We start from the raw sequence: 26,318 nt of genomic DNA on the forward strand, positions 1-26,318 counted from the left end.
GAAAAATATTCAATTGTATGTATATGCCATATTTTTATCTATTCATCTGTTGGTAGACACTTGGGTGGCTTCCGTCTTTTGGCTTTTGTGAATAATGCTGCTATGAACGAACACGCATATACAAATCCCTGTTTGAGCCCCCTGCCTTCAATTCTTTTGTGTTTATACTCAGAAGTGGAATTGCTAGATCACATGATAATTCTATCTGTACTTTTTTTTTCATCCAACAAGAAGCCATAACTTTATTAATGATAGAAACAGTACAAATATCAAACCAAGCTGCAGTTATTCTTTTGAAACACCAAAAAAAAGTCCTCGTTTTCAGATGGTTACATTGTTAATTCCATAATAGCATTTACAATATCATTACCGTTGTTCTTCAGGGCTTGGATTACCTTTGCTCTTGACACATTTGCTTGTGACATGACCAATTCTATGTCCTTAACCTCTACACTGGTTTCATCAACCTCTTCCTCTTCACTCTTCTCTTGTACAGTTGGAGTCTGTGTGTTTTCTTGAATGTTTGAGACACCTTCACCTTGAACTTTGAATTTCTCAGCAGCTGCTAGTTGTGCTTGCTGAGCTAAATCCTCGATCTTGGCTTCCCCCAAAACTGCGTAGGTATCTGAAGCTGGGCTCTTGTAGACATCTGGTTTTGTGATGACAAAGAGGATATTCTTAGATTTCCGGATAGTGACTCTTGTAACCCCTGTAACCTGTCGAAGACCCAGTTTGGACACAGCCTTCCCTGGCTTCTTTTCACTCCGGCTCTGTTTTGCTTTACTGACTGGTTCTTCATCGATTCCAGTGGCTGCTGCCAGCTGAGCCTGTTGTGCAGCTGCCTGTGTGGGATCTTGTTCCTCAGGCTCTGGTACTGAGTCATCACTGTCGGATTCTGTTCCAGACCCCGTCCCAGCCTGGGGCTGTGGCAGCTCCCGCTCTGTAGCAGGGACGGTTTCTGTGGCTTCACCAGGCCTTTTGTGAGGGGAACGCGGAACCAAGATGGTGGCAGAAAGAGAGCGAGCGAGAGCGTGACCCACACCTGTTGCAGAAGGAAACTCTATTTGTACTTTTTTGAGGAACCAACCACATACTGTTTTCCATATAGTTGCACCATTTTACATTCCTACCAGCAGTGCATGGGGGTTCCAGTTTCTCCATATTATCAACACTTGTTTTCTGTTTTTTTTTGTTTTGTTTTGATAATCGCCATCTTGATGGATGTGAAGTAGTATCTTGTGGTTTTGATTTGCATTTCCCTCATGATTAGCGACGTTGAGCACCTTTTCATGCACTTATGAACCATTTATGTATCTTCTTGGAGAAATGTCTATTCAAGTCCTTTGCCCATTTTTTAATTGGTTTGTTTTGTTGTTGAGTTGTAGGAGTTCTTCATATATTCTGGATATTAACCCTGTATCAGACATATGATTTGCAAATATTTTCTCCCATCACATGCTGCCTTTTCACTCTGTTGGTAGAGTCTTTGATGAATTAAAGTTTTTAATTTGACTAAGTCCAACTTATTGGGTTTTTTTTTCCTTTTGTGGCCTGTACTTTTGATGTTATATCCAAGAGTCCTATCTTATTCTACAAAAGGAAAATATGGTATGTGCTAGATTTCATTATGTCTATGAACATGAATGATAAGATCCAAACCCAGCAAAACCTATTTGAAGGAAGAATTAGACTTGAGAAAGAAGCTGGAGATCTGAACCTCTTCATTCGAGGGCTTGAGTTTAGAGAATCTAAAGAAGATTTTACAGACAGCTTTTTGTTTTTCTTCTCTTACCCATTCAAAATTGGGCAACAAATTGGTAAAGGAAAAGATACATAACAACAGGCTTAAAATTTACTGTTTTTTTTGGGGGGGGGAGATTGTAGTTGTGTATATATGTGGGGCTTGCTGAGTATTGGTGTAAGTTTTTAAAGTATGCTTGGTGTAGCTGAAGGAAGAAGTACTCAGGACACCATCCCTCATTTGGTAATGATCAGGAGTGATGTTAGTTGGACACAGTAAACATTTTCATTAATGGTAGAACATCAAAAATTAGAAGAATTCAGACCACCCAAATATGGTCTAGCAAAAATGGTAACTACTATGTTTTCAGACTAGTAGGCCCACCAAATACATGAACATGTATTATGGTACATTGCATTTAAAAGAAAAAGCTAATATTTGCTATGCCTTTTAAAATAGCCACATGAATTACTGAACACTAACTCAAATTCAGACAATGTACTGAGATTGGGGTAAGGGAGATTTTCTTTTCTTTTTTCTTTTTTTTAAATTTTATTTGTTTATTTGAGAGAGAGAAAGAGCCTGAGAGTGGCGTGAGGGGCAGAGGAAGAAGCAGACTCCCTGCTGAGCAGGGAACCCAATGTGGGACTCGATCCCGGGACTCTGGGATCATGACCTGAGCCGAAGGCAGATGCTTAACTGACTGAGCCCGGGGTAAGGGAGATTTTCCAAGATAAAAGGAAAAACTTACTTGGCAAAAATGTTAATTTATGTTAAGTGGTTTGTGGCAGAGTTGGGTACTACAGATGGTCCTCCCCTACCATAGAAAGCAGCTGTCCCTGGGAAGCAGCTGATCTACATTCTTCTGTTTACCTGATGTGTTCATTGGCTAGCTCTCATCAACGGAATGTCAGCAGAAGTGATGTAAGTCAGATGTTCAGTAAGTGGGTGTACCTACTCCTTGCTCTTCTCTCCCTTATGTTGGCTGAATGCAGAGGTGCAGAGGTTGATGAGTTCTGGTGGGATGGTAGAGTCATAAGATGGAAGGAGCTTGAGTCCCTGAATCACTGTGTGGAGGAAAGCCTCCCACCAGTCAGGAATATCTGCCGAAGGCTATTACTGAGCAAGAGATCAATTTCAGTTTGTGTCAGACCACTGAAATTTTGGTGTTGATTTCTTACAGCAGCTAACTAATATAGGATTTCAAAGGGAATGGAGATGTTTTATGCAATTTGATCTTAAAGTAGATTGTCACCTTTGAATTTGCACTGCATTATGCTAATGCCCCAAATTCTTCTCATGGCCTGCAAAGGACTGCTAGATTTGACCTCACTGAACTCTTGCTGCAGAACTCAGTTTAAAGGATACTTTCTGGTGACCCTCAACACAGATCAGGTCCCCCTACTGTATTCTTCCTTTATAGCCCTTCTCTTACATTGAGATTATGGCTTCATGTGATGATTTCATCAAATAGATGCTCTCCCTCTAAGATTCATAAAGGCAGTGTCCAGGATTGTTTTTTTTTTTTTTTTTCCTCACCATTGTATGCTCAGGGCCTGGCACAGAGTGGACTCTTAAAAATATTTTATCAAATAAAATAACACCTGTCCCTAGCTACCAACAATAATGCCACCACTTAATGGATTGTCTATGTGCCAGGTACTATAATAAATGCTATACCTATTCTAATTAACCCACCCCATCACTCCACAAAATTTTATTTTAATCCTAAACATATAACACTTTATTCACATGTCATCCATAAGGCCAAGGGTTTATCTTTGATCATGAGTCCATTGATTAAAACTCCCTTAGTTTTTTTGCATAAACTACACCTATTGCCTTATTTATGACATCTGAAATGTCCAGGATGTAACTGCACCTGCAAAACATTTTGAGTATAGAATCCTTCTAGATTTTTACAACTTCTCCACACCATTTTTTCCAACTTTATCTCACACACACACACACACACACACGCATATATATTTTAACCAACTAATTTGACAGTATTTTTAAAAGTTACTTATCTTTTACTTTTTGCCTTCATATTTCACCGGTAATAAAATTTTTCATTTTTTTTGTAATTAAAATAACTAAAGCCAACATAAATATATTTAAAAACAAACACAACTGTATCTTGGTAAGTGTAACTTGGTTGGAGGGGCATCATCTTGTATAGCCTGTGAACTGTGTGCTTTCAGCATGACTGAGCAACAGTCAATATGTCTTAAGGTGAAGGAAGAGTCTTCATGAATCTGGAGAGTTGGTTAAGGGAACTTTTACTGTAGTTTTATTACTCATATTACAAAAGAGAAAATAGAGTCTCAGAGAGACAAAACAACTTCTGTAAGTTTACAAAGTTAGTGAGTAGTGGAAAATTTTGGATGAAAATTCAGGTTTGTGTGATTCCAAAGCCATACCTCTGAATGCATGAATCTCTTTCACTGCTGGATGGTAAATCCTTCTGGTGGAAATCATGGCTAATATCTTAAATAGCCACTTGATAGTTAATAAATTATTTAGGATTTTCTGGCTCAAGAAAGAGTCATTCTCTAACCTTTACTATAGCTCTAAGTCATCATATGGTATAAGAATGGGCATCATGGGGGCACCTGGGTGGCTCAGTCAGTTAAGCATCTGTCTGCCTTCAGCTCAGGTCATGATCCTGGGGTCCTGGGATCGAGCCCCGCATCGGGATCCCTGCTTAGTGGGGAGTCTGCTTCTCCCTCTCCCTCTGCCTGTTCCTTCCCCTGCTTGTGCTCTCTCTGTCAAATAAATAAATAAAAATATTAAAAAAAAAAGAATGGGCATCATGTCCTTTTATTAGACTCTGATCTCATGAAGGGCAAGTGTGTGTGTGTGTGTGTGTGTGTATTAATTTACAGCAATGCCTAAAGAACACTGAAACACTAAGTAATCAATAAATGTTTATTCATTGGACAAACAAATTAATTAAAATGGAAATAAAATCAATCAGACTCTGGAGCAGGAATTTTATACTTCCATTCTTTTGGCCTTCCTGGTGCTGTTGGTCACCCATCAGTCCCTGCTGACCTTTACTCTTCTAAAAATTCATTCAGAAAGTTTCTCTTTATTATTTTTCATTTTTTTCAAAGAGATTTAGCATGTTCCAAAATGATGCTTTTTGAGATGTAGTAAATAAAAAAGAAATCTATTGCATGATGTGCAAGACAAATAAGATGTGTCTTATTCTAAAATGAGTCACAGAATTCTGGTGCAAGATGAGTGGTTGACCATACTCATTTATTTTTTCTCTTTTTAAAAACCCTATTAAAATTATAGTAAATGTCTTAAAGGTATTAATCACAAAATCGAAAAGAGCAGGAGTCGATCAACAGCAAAGAAAGGAGAGATTTTAACAAATTTCTGGAGGACAGAAAGTGGCTGAGGGATTGCAGGGAGGGGTAAACTACATCCTAGCGTATGTAGGACCCCGGGGGAGTTTGGGATTCAATTATACCAATTTTGATGGAGGGCAAGAATGATTCACTGGGCTGAAACCAAGAGGGTTTATGGAAAATCTGAAACCAAAAGCTAGTGAAACAAAAGCAAAAATGAACTTTTGGGATTTCATCAAGATAAAAAGCTTCTGCACAGCAAAGGAAACAGTCAACAAAACAAAGAGGCAACCCACAGAATGGGAGAAGATATTTGCAAATGACACTACAGATAAAGGGCTGGTATCCAAGATCTATAAAGAACTTCTCAAACTCAACACCCAAAAAACAAATAATCAAGTCAAAAAGTGGGCAGAAGATATGAAAAGACACTTCTCTGAAGAAGACATACAAATGGCTAACAGACACATGAAAAAATGTTCATCATCATTAGCCATCAGGGAAATCCAAATCAAAACCACATTGAGATACCACCTTACACCAGTTAGAATGGCAAAAATGGACAGGGAAAGAAAGAACAAATGTTGGAGAGGTTGTGGAGAAAGGGGAACCCTCTTACACTGTTGGTGGGAATGCAAGTTGGTACAGCCACTTTGGAAAACAGTGTGGAGGTTCCTCAAAAATTTAAAAATAGAGCTACCCTATGACCCAGCAATTGTGCTACTGGGTATTTACCCCAAAGACACAGATGTAGTGAAAAGAAGGGCCATATGCACCCCAATGTTCATAGCAGCAATGTCCACAATAGCCAAACTGTGGAAAGAGCCGAGATGTCCTTCAACAGATGAATGGATAAAGAAGATGTGGTCCATATATACAATGGAATATTACTCAGCCATCAGAAAGGATGAATACCCAACTTTTACATCAACATGGATGGGACTGGAGGAGATTATGCTAAGTGAAATAAGTCAAGCAGAGAAAGTCAATTATATGGTTTCACTTATCTGTGGAACATAAGGAATAGCATGGAGAACATTTGAAGAAGGAAGGGAAAAATGGGGGGGAGTTGGAGGGAGAGATGAACCATGAGAGACTATGGACTCTAAGAAACAAACAGGGCTTTAGTGTGGAGCAGGGAGGAGGGATTGGTTAGCCCAGTGATGGGTATTAAGGAGGGCACGTACTGCATGGAGCACTGGGTGTTATACGAAAGCAATGGATCATGGATCGCCACATCAAAAACCAATGATGTATTGTATGGTGACTAACATAACATAATAAAATTAAAAAAATAAAATAATAAATAAAATCTGAAACCAAGAGGGTTTATTGAAAATTAGAGAGTCCACTTCCACTCAAACCTATATTCAAAACACCTGATGGTCAGTAATTTACCTCCAAACAAACCAAAACATGTTACTATAAATAAATTGAACAAATTCAAAGCCAGAGCAGTGAGAATGAGCATTTCCTCCCCAAAGCAATTCTGGCATTGGTGGTCCTCCAGACGAAGACCAGCTCTCTATCCATTCACTCTTTCTTTTAAGAAGTACAACATCAAGGCTAAGAGATGAAAAATATGAATGAAAAGGAAAAAGACCTAGAAGATCAACCCAACGTATCTGAGATTTTGACAAACAGGAATTTCAGAAGACAGAACAGGAACAAAAAAAAAAAAAAAAGAATGACAAGAACTAAATCAAGATGTAAAAAAAATAAATTCCCAGAGCTGAATGATACTAGTTGCTCAGAACACTGAATAGGTAACAGACTCATCTCAACCTGGCCCTATAAAATTTCAGAAAATATATAAAAGAAAACATTAAAAAATTTATAAAGAGGGAGACAGAAAAACAAACAAGATTAGTTATAGAAGAACAAAAATCAGGCAGTCATTTTAACCTCCCCTTGGCAGCTCAAGATGGCCATCAAATAATGGAATATGCTTTCAAAATTATGAAGTAAATTATTTCAGTCTCACATTTTATACTCAGGAAAGCTATCAGTCAAGAATGAGGATAGAATGCATTTTCAGATATGTAAGGATTTAGAAAGACTGTCTGTTACACACAGTTTTTTAGGAAGTTACTTAGAGGGTATGGTCTAGCCAAACAGGGCATAAACCAGGAAGAAGAAGAGCATAGGAAGGGAAAATTAATAAACAAAATAAGAGGAAAACAGAGAGGGAGACAAACCATAAGAGACTCTTAACTATAGGAAACAAACTGAGGGTTGCTAGAAAGGAGGTGGGTACAGGGATGGGGTAACTGGGTGAAGGGCATTAAGAAGGGCACGTGATGTAATGAGCACTGGGTATTATATAAGACCGATGAATCACTGAATACTACTTCTGAAACTAATAATACAGTGTATGTTAATTAAATAGAATTTAAATAAAAAATTTAATAAAAAGGAAGGAATAACAAAGTGAAGTTCTAGGTTACAATAAGGAGTAGATCTGGAGAGCATTAAATTTAGACTGAGGGTCAAAGAGGAAGATATCAGGAAAAATGGGATCTTAAAAAAGATTTGCTGGATCCTTGACATATTGGAAAAGTAAGGATTTGATAAAGGAAAGTAATGTAAAGAAGAAACAGAAGCAGAAAAACAAGGAGAAACAGGAGGATGGAAAGGAGGAGCAGAAAGCCAAAAACTCAAGGAAAACAAAAATTTTAAATGCAACAATAATATACTACTTGGCTGCACAGTTAATAATACTACATAGTCATTAACCAATACCCAAAGGAATGAAGACTTACTTATGTATTTTTAAAAAGTAAGTGCTATCCAAATCAACAAGGAAAAGTTAAGGTCCTGGGCAGCCGAAGTTGCAAGGTAGGGTGGGGAGAAAAGAAGACAGAATAAGGCCATTAATAATCTTTTTTTTTACCAAATGAGAGCTCAAGAAATGTTTACATATTTATACTTTTAAGTTAGAAAGACAACCAACAGAGGGACTTACAATAGTAATTTTACCTGGCAGGAGGGAAGAAAAAAGGTGGGAAGCAGTCCTGAAGGAAGTCCATAGATGTCTAGACTTGATGGGTCAAACAATTGTGACCTACATATGCCTGTTATTTAGAGAAACACACAGCCACTAGAAAAACTAAAAACAGAGAAGTTAACAGAGCTAATATAGTGTCATTGGTAAACAGAATTAGGACTATAAAGACCTAGAAGAGAGATTGTTGCTTTTTGTTAGAAACTTTTCTATCTTATTTAAATTTAGACATTTGTTACCTTAATAAAAATTAAAAAATACATTTTTGTTAAAAAAATGCTATGGATAAATCACATTAAACATAACCTGATAAAACTAAAGTTTGCTCATTCTTTTAGTTTTTAGGCAACAATGTACCTAGCTAAATTATAAAAGTCATTTATCATTTCTGACACTAAGCAATACATATTAATGTGGGTATGTGGCTGGGTCAAGGGTCTCCAAAGGCTTTAGTCAGTCGATTTTTTTTTTTTTTAAGATTTTATTTATTTATTTGACAGAGAGAGACACACTGAGAGAGGGAACACAAGTAGGGGGAGCGGGAGAGGGGGAAGCAGGCTTCCCGCTGAGCAGGGAGCCCGATGCGGGGCTCGATCCTAGGACCCAGGGATCACGATCTGAGCCGAAGGCAGACGCTTAACGACTGAGCCACCCACGCACCCTGATTTTTAATTTTTTTAAAGATTTTGTTTTATACTTATTTATTTGAGAGAGAGAGCGCATTCGCGGGAGAGAGCACAAGCAGGGGGAGGGGCAGAAGGAGAGGGAGAGGCAGGCTCCCTGTTGAGCAAGGAGCCCAACGATGGACCTGATCCCAGGATCCTGGGATTATGACCTGAGCCGAAGGCAGATGCTTAACCGACTGAGCCACCCAGGCAACCCTAGTCAGTCCTTGATTTTTGATAAAGCCAGGAAAATATCCTCAGGTTCAGTCAAGAGGGCAGTTTCTTTCAAGGGCAAGATGTTTTCACAGATTTCTCTGTTATTTCTAACGTAGGAAGACTTTAGACAATTGCTCAGGTGCTTTCCAGGGACATTTCCAGCCAGTGTCCAAGGACACTGTTGTGTGCATACCTCTCCAGAGGAGAGAGTCGAGGCACAAGAATGTTTCCTTCCTTAGTATCTGTCCATATGCTGAGTGTATTAGGTGGGTCATCTGATGCTTTTGCTCAAGTGTCAGCTTTCCAGAAAGACTGTTCTGGGCCACACTATCTAAAACATTGTTCTCTGACTCTTTTTCTATTCCCTTACCAACTTCATTTTTTCGTTAACCTTCTCTTTAGCTGGCATTATGCTATGTTTTTGTTTACTGTCTGTCTTTTCCACAGAAGGTAGGCACCACTGGGGCAAAAACATTACTTTCCTCACTGGTCTAAATGCTGACCAAAAACAGAGCTTGCACATAGTAGGTGCTCAATAAAAACTTGTTAAATAAACATTAGATGAACTGTGTTGAGAATAATTCATTGGACAGCAAAGTCAGGAAATTTGTTACAGGAGAAGTATCTGAGCTAGGTCTTGAAGGTTGAGTGGAAATTTATCAAATAGTGAAGGTTGGAAACAATAATCCAAATGGGAATGGAAAATACCACTTCCTTTGTAAAGATCCTGGGTTGATTTAGATCATGGGATTCTTTAAAGCGGTAACTAGCAGTAAAGTGGAAAAAAAAAAGGTCACTACATAGTTGAGATTTTTTGAAAATAGCTCCTAAAATGGCAGACTTATGTTGAACAACTCACTTGGTAAGCTTCGTCCTAAAAACAGTTCTTTTAGGTGTCTCTACTAATTCAAACAGTACCTGTTATGTGGCAAGTGGTTAGAGAGGCTAAGTAACTTGCTCAAGGCTACACAGCTAATAATCTGTGGATGTGAACTCAGTTTTCTCTGGTTCAAGAGTCTAAGCTAGTGTTGTCCAATAAAAATATATGGTGAACCGTATATTAAATTAATACATTAGTGGCTGTATTAAAAAAACAAAAAGAAATAAGTGAAATTAATTTAAACAAGTTTTATTTAACCAATATACCCCAAACAGTATCATTTCAACATGTCATCCACATAAAGCAATTGTTAATGAGAAACATTCTTTTTTTTTTAATTAGTAAGCTTCATTTTTTTTTTTTTAAGATTTTATTTATTTACTTGACACAGAGAGAGAGAGAGAGCGAGAGAGGGAACACAAGCCGGGGGAGAGGGAGAGTGAGAAGCAGGCTTCCCGCTGAGCAGGGAGCCCAAAGCAGGGCTGGATCCCAGGACCCTGGGATCATGACCTGAGCCGAAGGCAGACGCTTAACCGACTGAGCCACCCAAATGCCCCGAGAAACATTCTTTGTTTCATATTGTTTTTGAAATCTGGTATATATTTTACATTTAAATTACATCTTAATTTGGTCAGTAGCCACATTTCAAGTGTACATGGCACAGAACCTACATTGGAAAGTGTCAGTCTAAGCCCTTAACATAATCTCTGGATTTCGTGTGATATTGGTTGATAACAGAGTTGTGCAAAAGACTAAAGCAAAATTTTCACCCTTTTTCTAGGAAACTCCAGATTCAGCATCTTGCTCTCAATGTCCTCAGTTTTATTTATGGAAACCATGTTAAGTCTATTTCTGTATGTCATTTCTAGGACATCCCTATTTAACTGCATTTGTTCTCTAACCGTTGTTCACAAGAGACAGGATTGGGTTGATTACAAGAAGCATGCAACACTGTCTTATAATTGCCACTAAATATGGTTACTGTCTGTCTCCGAGCTAGCTCCTAAAGCATCTGAGGTCAGGGGCTCATCTTTGGATCTCCAGGGCCTAACCCATAATAGCTGTGTAGTCAGATTTGCTGGGTGTTACATTCATATTTCCCACCACAAACCTTGGTAATTATTTCTTTATTTTGGCTAATGACTTAGGAATCATGGGAACTATGAGAGATCCCAAAAGGCGTCGCCTGTAAAATTATTTAACTCAACTCCAACACAGATTCCAGGACTCAGTAGGACCACAAGTGCAATCTGTATATAAGCAAACTTGTGATTCCTCTTGAGTTACCAGTATTGCAAAATGGAAAGCTTTTAGACCATTCTTGAAATGTTTTTAAAACAAGACCCAAGAGCCCATTAACCATATTGTTTAGTTTACAAAATGATTCATAAATTTCACGATCCTTTTTTACTTCATGTTACCCCATTTGGAAGACTGTCTTTTGCACAATGACCAAGAGGAAGGTCTTCATGGAAAAAGCAGACCTCGGCTGTCCAGACCTTGCTTGCTATAGATATTTTTTGTTGTGTATTCCCACTAACAAATACGATAGCTCAGGCTGAGATATGCTGCTGATAGGAACAAGATTTCCTAATAGTGAGCTTTTACTGTGTGTGTTTTTTTTTTTTTTTTTTTCCTTGTTGTTGCTTAAATACCTGCTGAAAGTATAGGGGCGCCTGGGTGGCTCAGTCGGTTAAGCGGCTGCCTTCGGCTCAGGTCATGATCCTGGGGTCCTGGGATCGAGCCCCACATCCGGCTCCCTGCTCAGCAGAGAGCCTGCCTCTCCCTCTCCCTCTGCCTTCCACTCTGCATACTTGTGCTCTCTCTTTCTCTGTCAAATAAATAAATAAAATCTTTAAAAAAAAAAAAGAAATAGCTGCTGGAAGTATAAATTTAATCTTGCCAACTTCTATTTGGTATTTTAACCACATTCCCTATGCATTCCCATACACCAGTGTTCTCTGTCAATCCCGCAGGACAATTTTTACTGGCACACACGGGTAGATTCCACCTTTTTGTTTTTCCTTCTGATCTCTATCAGCAAAATGAGGCTTGGGGTTTGATGGGGTCATGTCAGAATCAAATTCCCTTAATTCTCATTCTAGCACTGGTGTTCTCTCGAGTTGAAAGGTCTTCTGCTCTCTTGACATGTATTTCTTCAACTTGGGATATATCAGAGAAGAACGTATTAGAGTCTTGGGTTTTAAACATCAATCTGAACTCTGGCAGGGAGAGCTGATGTTGGTTTCTCTCTTGCTGTAAGGGATTCTTAATGACTGTCTATGAATGCAAGTTCTAATTCTGGAAGGTCCTGACCTAAAATGACGGCAAAATCTCAAGTGTTGATTACGTGTCCAGATTTCATCTGTTTTTTAAGCCAATATTACTGGTTCATCTGTAAAATACATGTATAGCAACATTAAACTAGTAGTTTGATGTTTAGAGTTCTATGAGTCACCTCTTCTAAAGGAACAATACTATTTTCGATTTTGTCACTGTGTCTTCAGTATTTTTTGGACTATTTTGGTGGCTTTGTTCTTGAATTTTGGGATATATTTTCCCTCTTTGGGGGTTTGGAAAAGGGCCTGAATTTCTCTCCTAATATCTTTTTATTTTAAGATTTATTTATTAGAGAGAGAGAGAGCACATGCGTGCATGCTCATGCACACACACGTACACAAGTGTGAGTTGGGGAGAGGCAGAGGGAGAGAATCTTCAAGCAGACTCCCTGCTGAGCGCAGAGTCCGACTCAGGGCTCGATCTCACAACCCATGAGATCACGACCTGAGCAGAAACCAAGAGTCAGACACTTAACCAACTGAGCCACCCAGGCACCCCTCTCCTAATATCTTTATTGGCAAAAGTAGGATTATATCTATGATGCTTTGACATTTAGGAGTGGAACTCAATTACGTGATCTTCTTCTTCTAAGCCATAACCCATAAATGATGTTGAAATCACTTATTATGGGAACAAATTTTCATAATTTGAAATATCTGACTTTCATAGTCTTTTAATAAATGACAACGAGATAATGGTAAGGTGTGTCAGATGAATAGAAATCTGGCTCCAGAACTGATACCAGCATGAAAGAGTTTGCAGATATGAAACATAGATGGTCAATTCCTATCTTTTCTATCTTACATCATCCCGGGGCATTGTATTTAAGACCTTTAAAATAAATAAGCATTTCTCTTGTTCTGTGTTGGTAAAGATAGAAAGATGGTAAAATAGGCCAAATAATGTAAAACTGTCATAGTTTCTCCCCAGACAGTTGAACAAGTTCATAGATGAAAGGTGAAACCCCACATAGGTCCTCATCATACCTCCGACTTTGGGCCACTGATTAGATGAAACTGAGGAGAGGGTGTTTAATTGTAGATTGTCATGACCCCAAGCTTTTTCCCTGAAAAAGAAACATTCCTGTCTGCAGAAGCTGTTAGTAATAAATACATAGCCCCTTGCTCTGGAACCAGTCAGTTCTTTTGTTTTCTTAAACTCAGAGTCAAACCACAGTATCCGACTAGCAACTTCTAATGAGGTTTATTATTATTATTTTTAATGTGAAAATTTTACATTTGAATTATTAATGTGCGCCTTCAAAAAAAAGGACAGACTTTTTTAATTGGGTTTGGAAGGGGTCTACATTTTTTTTCAAGTTTGGGTAGAAGGAAATGTTTACTTTTCAGTTGAACATACCCCAATTGAAAAGGGCTCAATAAAATTCCCATCCTGAGGATATGAAAATAAATATTAGCATTTTATTAGAAGCAGATCACATGTTTGAGCTCAATGAACAAAGAATGACCTTAATTGGCAACTGGCTGTCCTTTGCAAATACTTCCAGAAAGAAAGACTTTGGAAACAAAAGTCTCTTAGTTTTTACTAGACTCTCTCAACCTACAGCAGCCCCACGAAACAGGTAAATCCAGTCAATTATGTTAGGGTCAATTCAGGGAATTATCTTGGAGGGTTGGGTAAGTAGTTACCCTGCTTGGAGCTGTATGCTCAGTTGGTGTTTCAATCAGGGTTATGTTTGTTTGTTTGTTTGTTTGTTTTTGCTGAGATTTTCATAAAGTTTTCCATACAAAGATGTTCTTTTCACATTCTAAATAACAGAGCTTTGAGACTCAACTGCTCATTTTTCTGCGTATTGGAGCAGAAAATCTTGCCTGTGTCCCCCTGTGTTTTCATCTTGCCTCCGTGAAGGAGTGGTGGCCTTCTATGCCACATACAACCTTTTTTGGGTGACTCAACTTGTACAAAAACCTATCAACCTCACCCTTCACTCAGCTGACTATAGAAGTCTATGTATTGGCTTTTAATTGGCCTATTTTCTAGATACTCTCACTTTTATTTCTGCACCAAACCTAAGCCACATTGTTTTTGTCTTCCTACATTGAAATTACTTTTCTGAACCCAGTTTGTATAACATGACATAGCTACACCTTGAAGGAATACTACAAATGAACTCGTGCATATTCTTGTGTTTGCTATAAGAATACTGATGAAGGGGGCGCCTGGGTGGCTCAGTCGTTTAAGCGTCTGCCTTCAGCTCAGGTCATGATCCCAGGGTTCTGGGATTGAGCCCTGCATCAGGATCCCTGCTCAGTGGGGAGCCTGCTTCTGTCTCTCTCCCTCTGCCATTCCCCCTGCTTGAGCTCTCTTTCTCTGTCAAATAAATAAATAAAATCTAAAAAAAAAAAACAACAAAACACTGATGAAGATAACAGGGTATTAAAGAGAAACTTCTTTATAAAGATCTATTGATAGGAGACGTTTGTCTTGGATTTCAGATACTGAGAATTAAAAAAGATTTTGCTTATGATTCCCTTTTTATAGTGGCTGTTAGAAAGCTCAGAGTCAAATTTTCAGGCCACCTCAAGCAGATGTACATGATTTTATGGCATGTGTTTTATGCACTAATTTCATCGACAGTTTTTAAAAAAATTTTACTTATTTATTTACTTATTTATTTATTTTTTGAGAGAGAGAAAGTGCATGTGTGTAAGTGGGGGGGGGAGGGGCAGAGGGGGAAGGAGGGAGAGAATCCCAAGAGGCTCCACGCTCAGCGGGGAGCCCAATGCAGGGCTGGATCCCAGGACCCTGAGCTAAAACCAAGAGTCGTACACTTAACTGACTGAGCCACCCAGGCGCCCCTGATAGCTTTATTTTTATCTTCTTAAGTTTCTATAAACTCAGTCTCCACTTGTTATGTTGTTTCATTGTACATATTTTTGGACTTTAAATCCCTTGGAACTAGATTCAGTCCAAATAAAGAAATAACACAGAACTAATTACTTTTTTGTTGTTGTTGTTTAGAACCAATTAAAATGTGCACAGGGTGTAACCTCAGTGGCAGGAGGTGACTTCAGCATTCCTGGCAGTGGGTGGGGCCTTGAACAGCTTGGCAGACAGCAGACTGGGGCCCTCACAGAAGGGGACAGGAGTGGAAACACAATAAAATGACAGGTGCTGGGTGGCAGCAGATAGAATAAGAGCCATCCTCCCTTCTCCATAAAAACAACAAAACCTTCCAGAAATATGTGGAGGCAGGGCTTTCTAATGGAAGGTGCTATAACTGCAGATGGGAGTAGGAGTCAGGGGTATACACAGACTTGTTGTTTGCACAGATTTATTTATTTATTTATTTTAAGGATTTTATTTATTTATTTGCCAGAGAGGGAGAGAGCACAAGCAGGGGGAACAGCTGACGGAGAGAGAGGGAGAAGCAGGCTCCTCAGGGAGCAGGGAGCCCAATGTGGGACTCAATCCCAGGACCCTGAGATCATGACCCGAGCCGAAGGTAGACACTCAACTGACTGAGCCACCCAGGTGCCCCTGCACAGATTTATTTTAAGCCCCAAATTAAGGTGGCCTAAGGAGAAAAAAGTGAGGTTGCAAATGAAGTAATTCACAATGAATTTTGAGGGAAACCCTATCTCCACCAATCTGCTACAGAGACTGAAATGCCATGATTTAAACTTATCCCTGAGAATGACACTTTTGTATTTTCAGGAGACCTTTGTTTAAAGATCAAGTGGGTCTGAGGTAACACAAATTTGCTACGGGAATCAGTATAGGGGAACCAGCCCATCAGACTGTTTCGTGTCCGAGAGGGGCCAGGAGAGAAAATGTAGAGGAAAGCGTTCATCTTCCCCCGTGTGGGACATGGGCCAATGCAGGGGAGGTGGGAGGCGGCCTGGCACTGGAGGAGAGAAGAGATCTCATGAGAACAGAACAGAATTTTTACTATTTGGTTTAAAAACCTAGACCTGAGAAGGCTAGAAGTTGTATGCAAAGGCAGGTAGTCCTCAATTTGGACATATTTCTGCTAATGATGCTCAATCTCGCTTTCACTGATGGTAATGCTCACTCTGCTCAAGTCCCTACCTTCTCCCCCCCTTCCTTTACTTTCCCTGCCTTTTCTGTATCTTCTTCTGAGACCTCATGGCTATTTTTTGCCCCTACTGACAACACTTTAGGATCCCACCCAAACACTAACAGTAGCCCAAGCATAAAGATGTCTTTCCTGCCTCTGTACCGAGCCCCACCTTTCCATCTGAGTTGCTGTTCTTCTCAAGAGGAGTTGAACTCACATGCCTACAAGTTTCCTTTACCTGCCCTGGTGACAGGAACAGTATTTTCTAAGTTTGTCTTTGTAACAGGCCACCTCTATGGGAATCCAAGACCTAGGCCTCCCTACCTGAGAAGCTGGGCGGGGGCGGGGGGCTCCCTACTGATGCTACTGTGCTCTTGGTTCCCTGGGTACTTCCTGAAGTCCCTGTGCCACTGCCTGGATGCCCTGAGGCCCCTCTCCACCTCCCCCCGCCCCCCCCCCCCCCGGGCAACACACTAGCTCTCTGCTTGTCAGGATGGTCCCACAAGGATGCCCTGAGGCCCCTCTCCGCTCCCCCCCCCAGCCAACACACTAGCTCTCTGCTTGTCAGGATGGTCCCACAAGGATGCCCTGAGGCCCCTCTCCAACCGCCCCCCCCCCCCCACCGCCAACACACTAGCTCTCTGCTTGTCAGGATGGTCCCACAAGGATGCTCCCAAAGCACCAGGGAGACTTGGGGTCACACTGTCTTTTGCCTTTTCCGCTTTCAGCCCCTCGCCCCTGAGACTCAGATACTATTCCATGAAGTCTGACTGAGTACACATGTCAGAACAGACATAGATCTTTCTCCACATAAGAGCTTGAGCTCCACAACCAGTTCTCCCTGATAGAAGACTTGAGTTTCCCTTTGAAACCATGAGGATATAGACTCATCTCTGGGGCTGGATCTGACTGTGAATCAAAACCACATGTGGCTCCATCTTCCCAAGCACTAAGAAGGATGTCCTTCTGGCCCTGCTTTGTAGGGCTGATGTTGGCCAAATATACTGACCACAACGTTCCTCAGTATGTGGCCAGTCCTACTTTTGGCTTTCATGTTTTGTAAATCAATTTGCCAACTTATTATCCAGTGTGATACCTAAGTTGTCAAGGGTTCTTATAATTCTAGCATTCTGATGTGTAGGTCATACAGAAGTTCTATAAGTGGTGTCAGAAGGCCAACCGTTCGGAAAAGGAATCTGTTTATTTGTAATCATTTGTAAATGAGTCCCAGGTGTCCTGTACAGGACTTTGGCATATTTTAGCTGTAGAGGACAATGGGCAGAGGTTGGGCACATCTGCTAGACACTCCTGGCATCTAACATAATGAATCTAACATAATGAAAGTTCTTGTTGAATTATTATCTCACTTGCTTCCTGATGGTCTCAAATGGTTCTCCTTCTCAGAGAAAGTAATTAAGTTGTCACTAGTATTTACTGCTTATGGTTTTATTTGTACTCTTTTGACACCTAAAGCTCTGGTGATGTGGTCTTGTCCAGTTACTCATTCTCCTGACAGAGTGTAGAGTGTTCAAAGTCCGAGGAGTTCCCCTTCTGAATTTGAACACAGGGTGCCAACATTGCTGGGAGCTCAGGGAAGCCAGGCTCTCTCCGTGAAAGGGCACCAGACTCTACTTGAACGACACCAGAGCTAACGCAATGACTCTATGGGACTTTTACCATTGGGAGGTTCTGGAAAGCAACTGATATCAGTTTAAGTTGCCTGAAAGTAAAGGAATGTGGTCACTCAGCACCCTTTTGGGTTTCTTTCAATCCTCTGACTGTAATAGTATTTTCATGTGTCATTATTATTTAAAAGTGGAAACTACTGTGTGTTATTTGAAGAAAAAAAGTGTATCAGTGGGATGTTAGTCAGGAATACATTATCTCTTAAATTCCATCTGTTAACTGCACAGTTAACACTTCTTTTATAGTTGGCATTTGTCAGGAATTCTCTGCAGGTACCCGTAATAAGTTTTTCTTTATTAAGAAAACATTTATGGATTTGATGTAATACAAACCCATTAACCCTACTGCAAACAATAAGTTTGTAACTTATTGTTACATGGGGTTAAATGCATCAGTATTCACATGACGTCCCTCAAAATATAATACTGGGATTCAATTCCAAATCCATCCCAGAGGCTGACTTAAGAAAGAATTTATAATCGCACAGTTTATGGGGGGAAAAGGAGGGTTGATCCTGGGTTCCAGAAAGCCCTTTGCTTGCTAAACACTGTGAAGATTATGTTTGAAGGCAGAAGATAGAGATGGGGCAAGGATGATTTTCTCTATGTCCAAAGTGGCAGGGGTGGGGGCAGCTGAGGTTGGGGAGTGAGGCGAGGAGAGGCATGGTGGGGAGGACTGAACCTTGGAGACTGACCTGTTCAATGAAGAGTTTTAAAATAGTTTCCTTTGCAGTGTGGGATTGATCTTTCTCTTCCACTTCTCCTGTGAAATTTTGAGAAAAATCTCTACTGCTAACTAATGTTTAGTCTGAGTACAATTTTTCTCGGACTTGCGAAGACTACGGAGTTGAGAAATGTAGCTGGCACAAAATGAGAGATGATGCAGGGGTACAGCAGGCATTTAGGCATGTCTCACCAACAAGACATGGAACCTGGTGAAGAAATGAGGAGTCCTGGCATCACGGTTATGGGGTGTGGGAGGGGATCAGGGAGAGGAGACTCAATGGAAGACCATGCACACGCCCATGGAGGGACAGAAAGATTGACACGTATTCCAGGATGCATTCACAGCCAGAATTAGGAGACACAACTTTTAGATTGAAATTAGCTAGTCAGGAGGTTTGGTCCATGGAGAAAGCCAGCGGGTTGATGGGGAGACAGAAGTTACTGTAGTGTTTGGTCTGTTAGTGACCCAGGAGAAGCTGAGATCATTTCTACATGGAATACTACAGTTGAAAAGACAGCCTGTCCAACTGCATTTCCTATTATTAACAGGCAGGATGGCGTTCTAATAAGCCATAGAGTACCAGAATGACTGAGAGAGGGGAATTAAATCAACGGGGAAGTATAGGCAATAGTTCTAGAGTTAGTTTTCTTAACACCACTAACTACAAATTTCTGATTGTCTCTACTGTACTGAAAACATATCCATTCTTTAAGTTAGTGGTTTGGGGACTTTCTCTCTCTCTCTCTCTCTCTTTTTTAAGTAGACTCCATGCCCAGCGCGAAGCCCAACACAGGGCCTGAACCCACGACCCTGAGAGCAACACCTGAGCCGAGATCAAGAGTCAGACGCTTAACTGACTGAGCCCCCCCCCAGGCGCCCCTGGACTTTCTCTTTTTAAAGCAAGGAAATGCTTTTTTCAAAAGAAATCTTACTCAGAACCCTAATGCATAAAGTAGACACCAATGGAACTTTTCTGATTGAAGCGTGCAGGTGGTACAGCAGTGAGCTCGGTCCCTTTATCTGAATGCTTTCTCCCTTGGCTCCCTGCCTCTTGCATCTCTCCAAATTCAGGCATCTTCTAAAACTTCTTGGCTCTGGAAATACTGCACAATTTAAATATATATATATTAGTGAAAACATACACATAAAATTTTTATTATATAAAATTATCTAATATTACATACATTGTTATGTATTATGTTATATTATTACATATTTTATATATATATATTTATATAAAATATAAAGCTAAAGAGCCTAGCCCAGTGGCAGGAAGAAAAGATATAGAACCTGACTACATACACAGATGGTGGAGGCACAGCAGGTCCATTTGGGGGTAGGGGTCGGGGTGGCAGCATTAGCCAGGTCTCAGGGGAAGCCACAGGGGCAGAAATAAGGTGCACAGGTCCTGGGGCTCCCCATGGCCCACAGGCAGCAGCAGACAGCCCTCGTCTTCCCACCTCTGGCAGGGTTCAGATGAGTGAGACACGGAGACAGGAGGTGGGCACCTAGCCCTCACTTCCTGGTCCCACCTGCCCAGGGACCAGCGTCTTCTTTGTCCTCTTCAGGGAGACTGAGGTCTTCTTCGCCCTGGGCTATGGGGAGGGTGCCCTCGCTGGACCCTTCAAAGTGGGAGATTGCCACATAGTGACCTAGAGGGGATGAGGACTCCTCAAAATTGTCATCGAACTCTGGGTAGTTGGGGGCATCCTGACCCTCCCCTGAGGGACGAGCTCTTCAGAGCTCTCCTTGTTCTGAGATCTATCGTTGCTGCTGTCTGGGGGGGGGGGGGGGGGGGTCCAGCTGGAGGTCTGGAGGCTGGCGGTGCTGCCCTGACTGTCTCTGAGGCTGCTCAGGACCTAGCTCTTGACTTTGGCCGGCCAAGCCTCATACTTCGGCCCTTGCAACTCAGCCGCTCCGTCTTGCTCAGCATTTCTGTATATGAAGGTGCTCCTCCAGTTAAAATCCTCAGAATTGCTTTTGTATATTGGCTAGTCAGATATTCTAGAAGTTCAGCTTCTAACGTCAAAAAGGTGACACTGCGCATGCACACATGAATGCCATAATGAAGCAACTGTCTAAGAAGTTTAATTACAGGCTATGATTTTGACTCCCTGATTATTGTACTTTGAACAGGAAGTACAGAGGGTCCCTCATGAGTTGCCCTGAACACACTGCAAAGCTGCAAGTTGTTTTCCTGTCTGTTTTGTCAAAGCTATACCTATTTTTCATATTAAAAATATTGCCTCATGGATCCTGAACCAAACCTAAGCCTGAGACAGTTAAAAAAAAATATATGTATATATATATATACACATATCGCTATAGAGAGATTGATACTCTGGAACTCGGGCAATGAGTTTGGGTTGTGAATTTTTCCCAGTTATCAAATCTTACAAGTTATATTTTCCATTATAGTTTAACATGTTGAAGTATGTTTCACTTAATTATGCTGGGTAATTATTTATTGTCTATTACATCTGTGTGCAAGTTTTTGTGCGGACATATGTTTTCATTTCTCTCGAGCATGTATCAGGAGTGGAACGGCCAGGTCACATGACATTTTTGAGGACCTGTCTGATTGTTTTTCAAAGTGTCTGCATCTTTCACATTCTCTCCAGCAACATATGAGGGTTTCAATTTCTCCACATCCTTGCCAACATTTGTTATGTCTTTTTCATTATAGCTATTCCAGTAGGTGTGAAGTGGTGTCTAATTTTGTTTTTGATTTGCATTTCCCTGATGGCTAGTAGTGTTGAGCATCTTTTTATGTGCTTATTGACCATGTATGTATCTTCTTTTAGAAATGTTTTTTTCAGAAACTTTACCCAATTTCAAATTAGGTTGCCCCTTTTTTTTAATTGAGTTTTAGGAGTTCTTTATGTGTTCTGGAAACAAGTCTTTTATCTCATATATGATTATGCAAAATGAGCGGGGAAGTGTTTGTTTCCTCTTCTATTTTTTTGGAAGTTTTTGTGAAGAATTGGTACTAGTTCTTCAAATGTTTGGTAGAATTCATCACTGAAGACATTTAGTCCTAGGTTTTTTACTGTTTGAAGTTTTTTTTATTACTAATTCAATTTCTTTACTTATTATGGGTCTATTCAGATTTTCTATTTCTTTTGAGTCAGTTTTGGTAGTCTGCATTTCTCCTAGAATGGGTCCATTTCATGTATGTTATCTAATTTGTTGGCTTACAGCTGTTCATAGCATCCCTCTAAATTCTTTTTATGTATTGGTAGTATTATTTCCTTTTTATGTTTTTAGTAATTTGAAACTTCTTTTTTCTTACTTAATCTAGGTAAAGTTTTGCCAATATTTTTTATCTTTTCAAAGAACCAACGTTTGGTTTTATTGATTTTCTCTTTTGTTCTTATACTGTTTTATTAATTCCATCACGAATCCTTATGTCCTTTCTTCTGCTTGCTTTGTGCTCATTTTTCTCTTCCTTTTCTAGTGACTTAAGGTAAAAGGTGAGGTTGTGGATTTAAGATCTTTCTTCTTGTTTTAATGTAGGCCTTTGCAGCTATGAATTTCCCCGAAGCACCCTCCCCTACAAGTGAGCTGGGCTAAAGGTGGTCAGAGCTCCAATATTCTTGGCATGCTATGACTGGGAGTTAGCATCTGCCCTATAGTATGGACTAGGTGGAGATAGGGAGCCCTGACCTCTCAGCTGTTCTTACCACGAATGTAGCTTCTTCATCTTATAGTTGGTGGGGATGAGAAATGCTGGCAGACTGCCTCTCCTAGTGAGATACTCTAACCCTTAACTGAGGAGTTGAGGAGGAAGGGACTTGGCCACATCTGCTGGGAGTGGAGTTTCTGTCAAACTTAGCTGGCAGAGGGCTGGGGTGGGGGGTGGGGGTGGTTGGTTATAGCCCAAGTGCACATTCTTATTTTTCCTACAAGTTTTAGTAGATTTTCTTGACTAAATTATGATTCACTTGCCGTATGTCCTTAGGAAATTCCCAGAAATTTAAAAATTAAAAAAAATAATTTTCATGAACTTTTCTTGTTTCACTGAAGATTGGGACCATGGAGCCTCATGTTTTCATCCCAGAAGTGGAACTCCAGAAACCACTTTTTAGAATTTTAATTTTGCTTTAATATTATATAAAATATTTATATGGTTCCAAAGTCAAATCTACAAAACAAGATATCTTCAAAAGAGAACTAATAATCCCTCTACCCTATTTTATCCTTCATTCTTTGGGGACCACTAAAATGTTCTTTCTTTTTTTAAATATATAAATGAATATGTTCTTTAGAAAGGTTTGTATGGTTGCCTTTAATCTATATATAAAACACTTAGTGCTTTCTTTTTTGGTTATTGTCCATTTTTTTCCCACTATGAGCAATATTGAAATTAGCTGGTGTCCTCTTTTTTTTCCTCCTATTAATCTCCATGTCATCCGATTTGATGTAATCTCCTTTTACTACTTAATGCCTGTAAACAAAATTATTATACTTTCATATACTCTGGCCATTCTTCCCTCAAGCTTTGATAGTTGTTTTATATCATAATCAGACCATATTATAAATACTATTCTGTCTCACAACCATCATCAAGTACTAATTACATCAATATATCTCCTTCCATTTTGGTTGTCTGAAGCTCAGTGTTTAATAAATTCTTAGGGACGATTTCTTTAAACCATATTCCTGGAATTCAAAGCCATTAGTATATGGTTCTTGAACTTGAAGATTGGGGTGCCTGGGTGGCTCAGTTGGTTAAGCGTCTGACTCTTGATTTTGGCTCAGGTCATGATCTCGGCTCAGGTCATGATCTCAGGATCATGATCTCAGAATCATGAGATCGAGCCCTGCCTTGAGCTCCATGCTCAGCAGGGAGTCTGCTTCTCTCCTCCTTCTCCCCTGGCTCCTGCTCTCTCTCTCTCTCTCAAATCAATCAACCTTTAAAAAAAAAACAATCCCTTGAAGATCAATTTAGTGGAATACATAATCCTTGGTTTGCACTTTCTTTTTTTGTATATCTTAAAATATCATTCCATTGTCTTCTGGCCTATAGTGTTGCTCCTGAAAAGTGTGATGACAATTGATTTTCTTTACTTTATTAGTGACTTGCTATTTTTGCTGAATGCCCAAAGGTTTTCTTTTTTTCCTTTTGAAGACTGTGTTCCTGGAATATGTGTCAGTACTGACAGTTGTGGGCCGATTTTCTCAAGTACCCAAGGTAGGTTCAAGTTTTTTTTAATTCAGGAAAATATATTTAAATTACAGATTTATTTGTTCTCGTCCATTACTTATTTCTTCGGGGACTCCATATATGTATATTGAGTCTTCCTTTGCCCTCAAAAATTATATTTTTTGTTTTAAAAATATTTGTTCTTGGGGCGCCTGGGTGACTCAGTCGTTAAGTGTCTGCCTTCGGCTCAGGTCACGATCCCAGGGTTCTGGGATCGAGTCCCACATCGGGCTCCCTGCTCAGCGGGGAGTCTGTTTCTCACTCTCCCTCTGCCACTCCCCCTGCTTGTGGTCTCTCGCTCACTCGCTCACTGTCTCAAATAAATAAATAAAATCTTTAGGGTCACCTGGGTGGCTCAGTTGGTTAAGGGTCTGCCTTCAGCTCAAGTCTTGATCCCAGGGTCCTGGGATTGAGTTCTGCACCGGGCTCTTTGCTCAGTGGGGAGCCTGCTTCTCCCTCTGCCTGCCACTCTCTCTCTCCTTCTCCCTCTCTGACAAATAAGTAAATAGGATCTTTAAAAATAAATAAATAAATAAATAAATAAAATCTTAAAAAAATAAAAATATTTGTTCTTTCAATTTTATAACTCTCTTTAGGGCATTTTGTATTGTGTTTATTAAAGTATGCATGTTCTTTCTTTTGAAAAAAAATTTTTTTTTAAAAGATTTTATTTATTCATTTGACAGAGATAGATACAGCGAGAGAGGGAACACAAGCAGGGGGAGAGGGAGAGGGAGAAGCAGGCCTCCCGCAGAGCCCAGGACCCTGGGATCATGACCTGAGCCGAAGGCAGACACTTAACGACTGAGCCACCCAGGCACCCCTGAAAATTTTTATAAATAAATAAATAAATGGTTTTTTTTTTTTTAGTTCCATCACCTTTTTCAAATATTCCTTTTCTCCAGTCACTTTATTTCCAAGTTTTTCTAATTCTGATTTATGTTCTTCCTTATTACTTTCTACAGTTATGTTAATTATTTTAGTTCTTTTTATTTTTTAATTTTTTTTTAGAGAGAGAGAGAAAGAGGGGGCAGAGAGACAGGTTTTATACTATGTTTTTAAGAGGCAGGGGTGAGCCAGAATATGTTTTCTAGCTTCATAACTCTAAAGCTCCTCTGTCTGTTGTTTTTAGAAAATGATTAAAACATGGCCCATTTTCTGAGCTCTGGTTCCTTTGCTCTCCCCCCATGTTTACCTGGATTTCTTTTTTCTTTGCCCTGATGTCCTGCAACCTAGATTGTCACCAATTTTTCCTTAGTGAGAGGTTTGCTCTAGAAGTGAGCTCAGGATGAGAATTCCAAGGACCGAGACCATGTCAGCACCTGCTGACCTTTCCACAGATTACCTTGTTCTCATCTGCGAATGAGAACTCGTAGAATCCCTTGACAGTCTTTGCTTAGAGAGTAACTGTTGGTGATTTTGGATTCCCCTTTTCTCAGGGCACTCAGATGCCCCATTTTGCTCTTTCCATTTCCTCCCACGTAAGTACAGACACCAAGTAGGTCTTATCACTGTTGCTGGTTCATCCTCACTTCTCATATTTTGGGGTTCTTATCAGCTAGTTTTATTGTAGATCCTTATATTATTTTGATATATTCTTTTCTTAAGATTTTATTTATTAAAATTTTTTTTAGAGATTTCATTTATTTATTTGAGAGAGAGAGAGCACACATGAGTTGGGGGGAGCGGCAGAGGGAGAGGGGGAGGCAGGCTCCCTGCTCAGGGAGCCCTACATGAGGCTTGATTCCAGGACCTGAGCTGAAGGCAGATGCTTAGCCAACTAAGTCACCCAGGCACCCCTAAATTTTATTTATTTATTTTAGAGACAAAGCGAGTGTGAGCCGGGGGGAAGGGCAGAAGGAGAAGGAGAGAATCCTCAAGCAGACTCTGAGCTGAGCACGGAACCTGACTCGGTGCTCGATCTCACGACTTTGAGATTCATGACCGGAGCTGAAATCAAGAGGTGGACACTTAACCAACTGAGCCACCCAGGCGCCACTATTTTGATATATTCGTAAAATATATCCTTATATTCTTAGGTTCTTATTCTTTTGGGAATGTTTTTTACCCCAGAGATCACCATATGCTAAATATGTGGCTCCCTTGGGATTCTCAGACCACACCTAGTAAACATTCTGTACTTTTAAACCTTGATGTGAATCACAGAATGCTGCTTCTGAAGCAGAGGGGAGATTACAGACTATCTAGGGTTTTGCTCACAGTCGGAAGGCCTCTGAATTTGCCTAAACCTGATGAGCCGGTTTATCTAAATTTTATTGTATTTGAACTTTATCTCTGAGCTAGTTCTAAAGAGCTTTAGAAGGGAGAAATGGGAGTTTAGGATCATTCCATCTCTGCGTTAAAAAAATATTCTCCAACCTAGAAAATTAATGTCCTTACCCTGTGAAGCTCTTAGCCTTTTGAAATCACTGTGTTTTTAAAAAACCATG

General features: G+C 40.1%; 1 protein-coding gene across 1 annotated transcript; it reads right to left on the reverse strand.

Moving 5' to 3' along the window:
• Positions 1 to 220: 220 nt before the first annotated feature.
• Positions 221 to 4,222, reverse strand: LOC123860219 (nascent polypeptide-associated complex subunit alpha-like). The gene is made up of 2 exons (XM_045899000.3): positions 4,165 to 4,222; positions 221 to 1,042 (listed from the first exon to the last, which is right to left on the reverse strand). The coding sequence occupies exons 1-2, from the start codon at positions 4,220 to 4,222 to the stop codon at positions 330 to 332; spliced, it is 771 nt and encodes a 256-aa protein (XP_045754956.2). The 3' UTR covers positions 221 to 329.
• Between the last annotated feature and the right edge of the window lie 22,096 nt (positions 4,223 to 26,318).

This window comes from Mirounga angustirostris, unplaced genomic scaffold, assembly GCF_029215605.1.
Source record: "Mirounga angustirostris isolate CCGP_5_RB_7025 unplaced genomic scaffold, mMirAng1.0.hap1 SCAF_4, whole genome shotgun sequence".
In the NCBI taxonomy this organism is placed as follows: Eukaryota; Metazoa; Chordata; class Mammalia; order Carnivora; family Phocidae; genus Mirounga; species Mirounga angustirostris.

Bases quoted from the DNA above. Each gene is read 5' to 3' on its own strand.
- LOC123860219 (XM_045899000.3), bottom strand. From the start codon at position 4,222: ATGATTTCCACCAGAAGGATTTACCATCCAGCAGTGAAAGAGATTCAT. The intron at 1,043-4,164 runs GTATGGCTTTGG...CTTCTGCAACAG, and splicing joins AGAGATTCATGCATTCAGAG to GTGTGGGTCACGCTCTCGCT.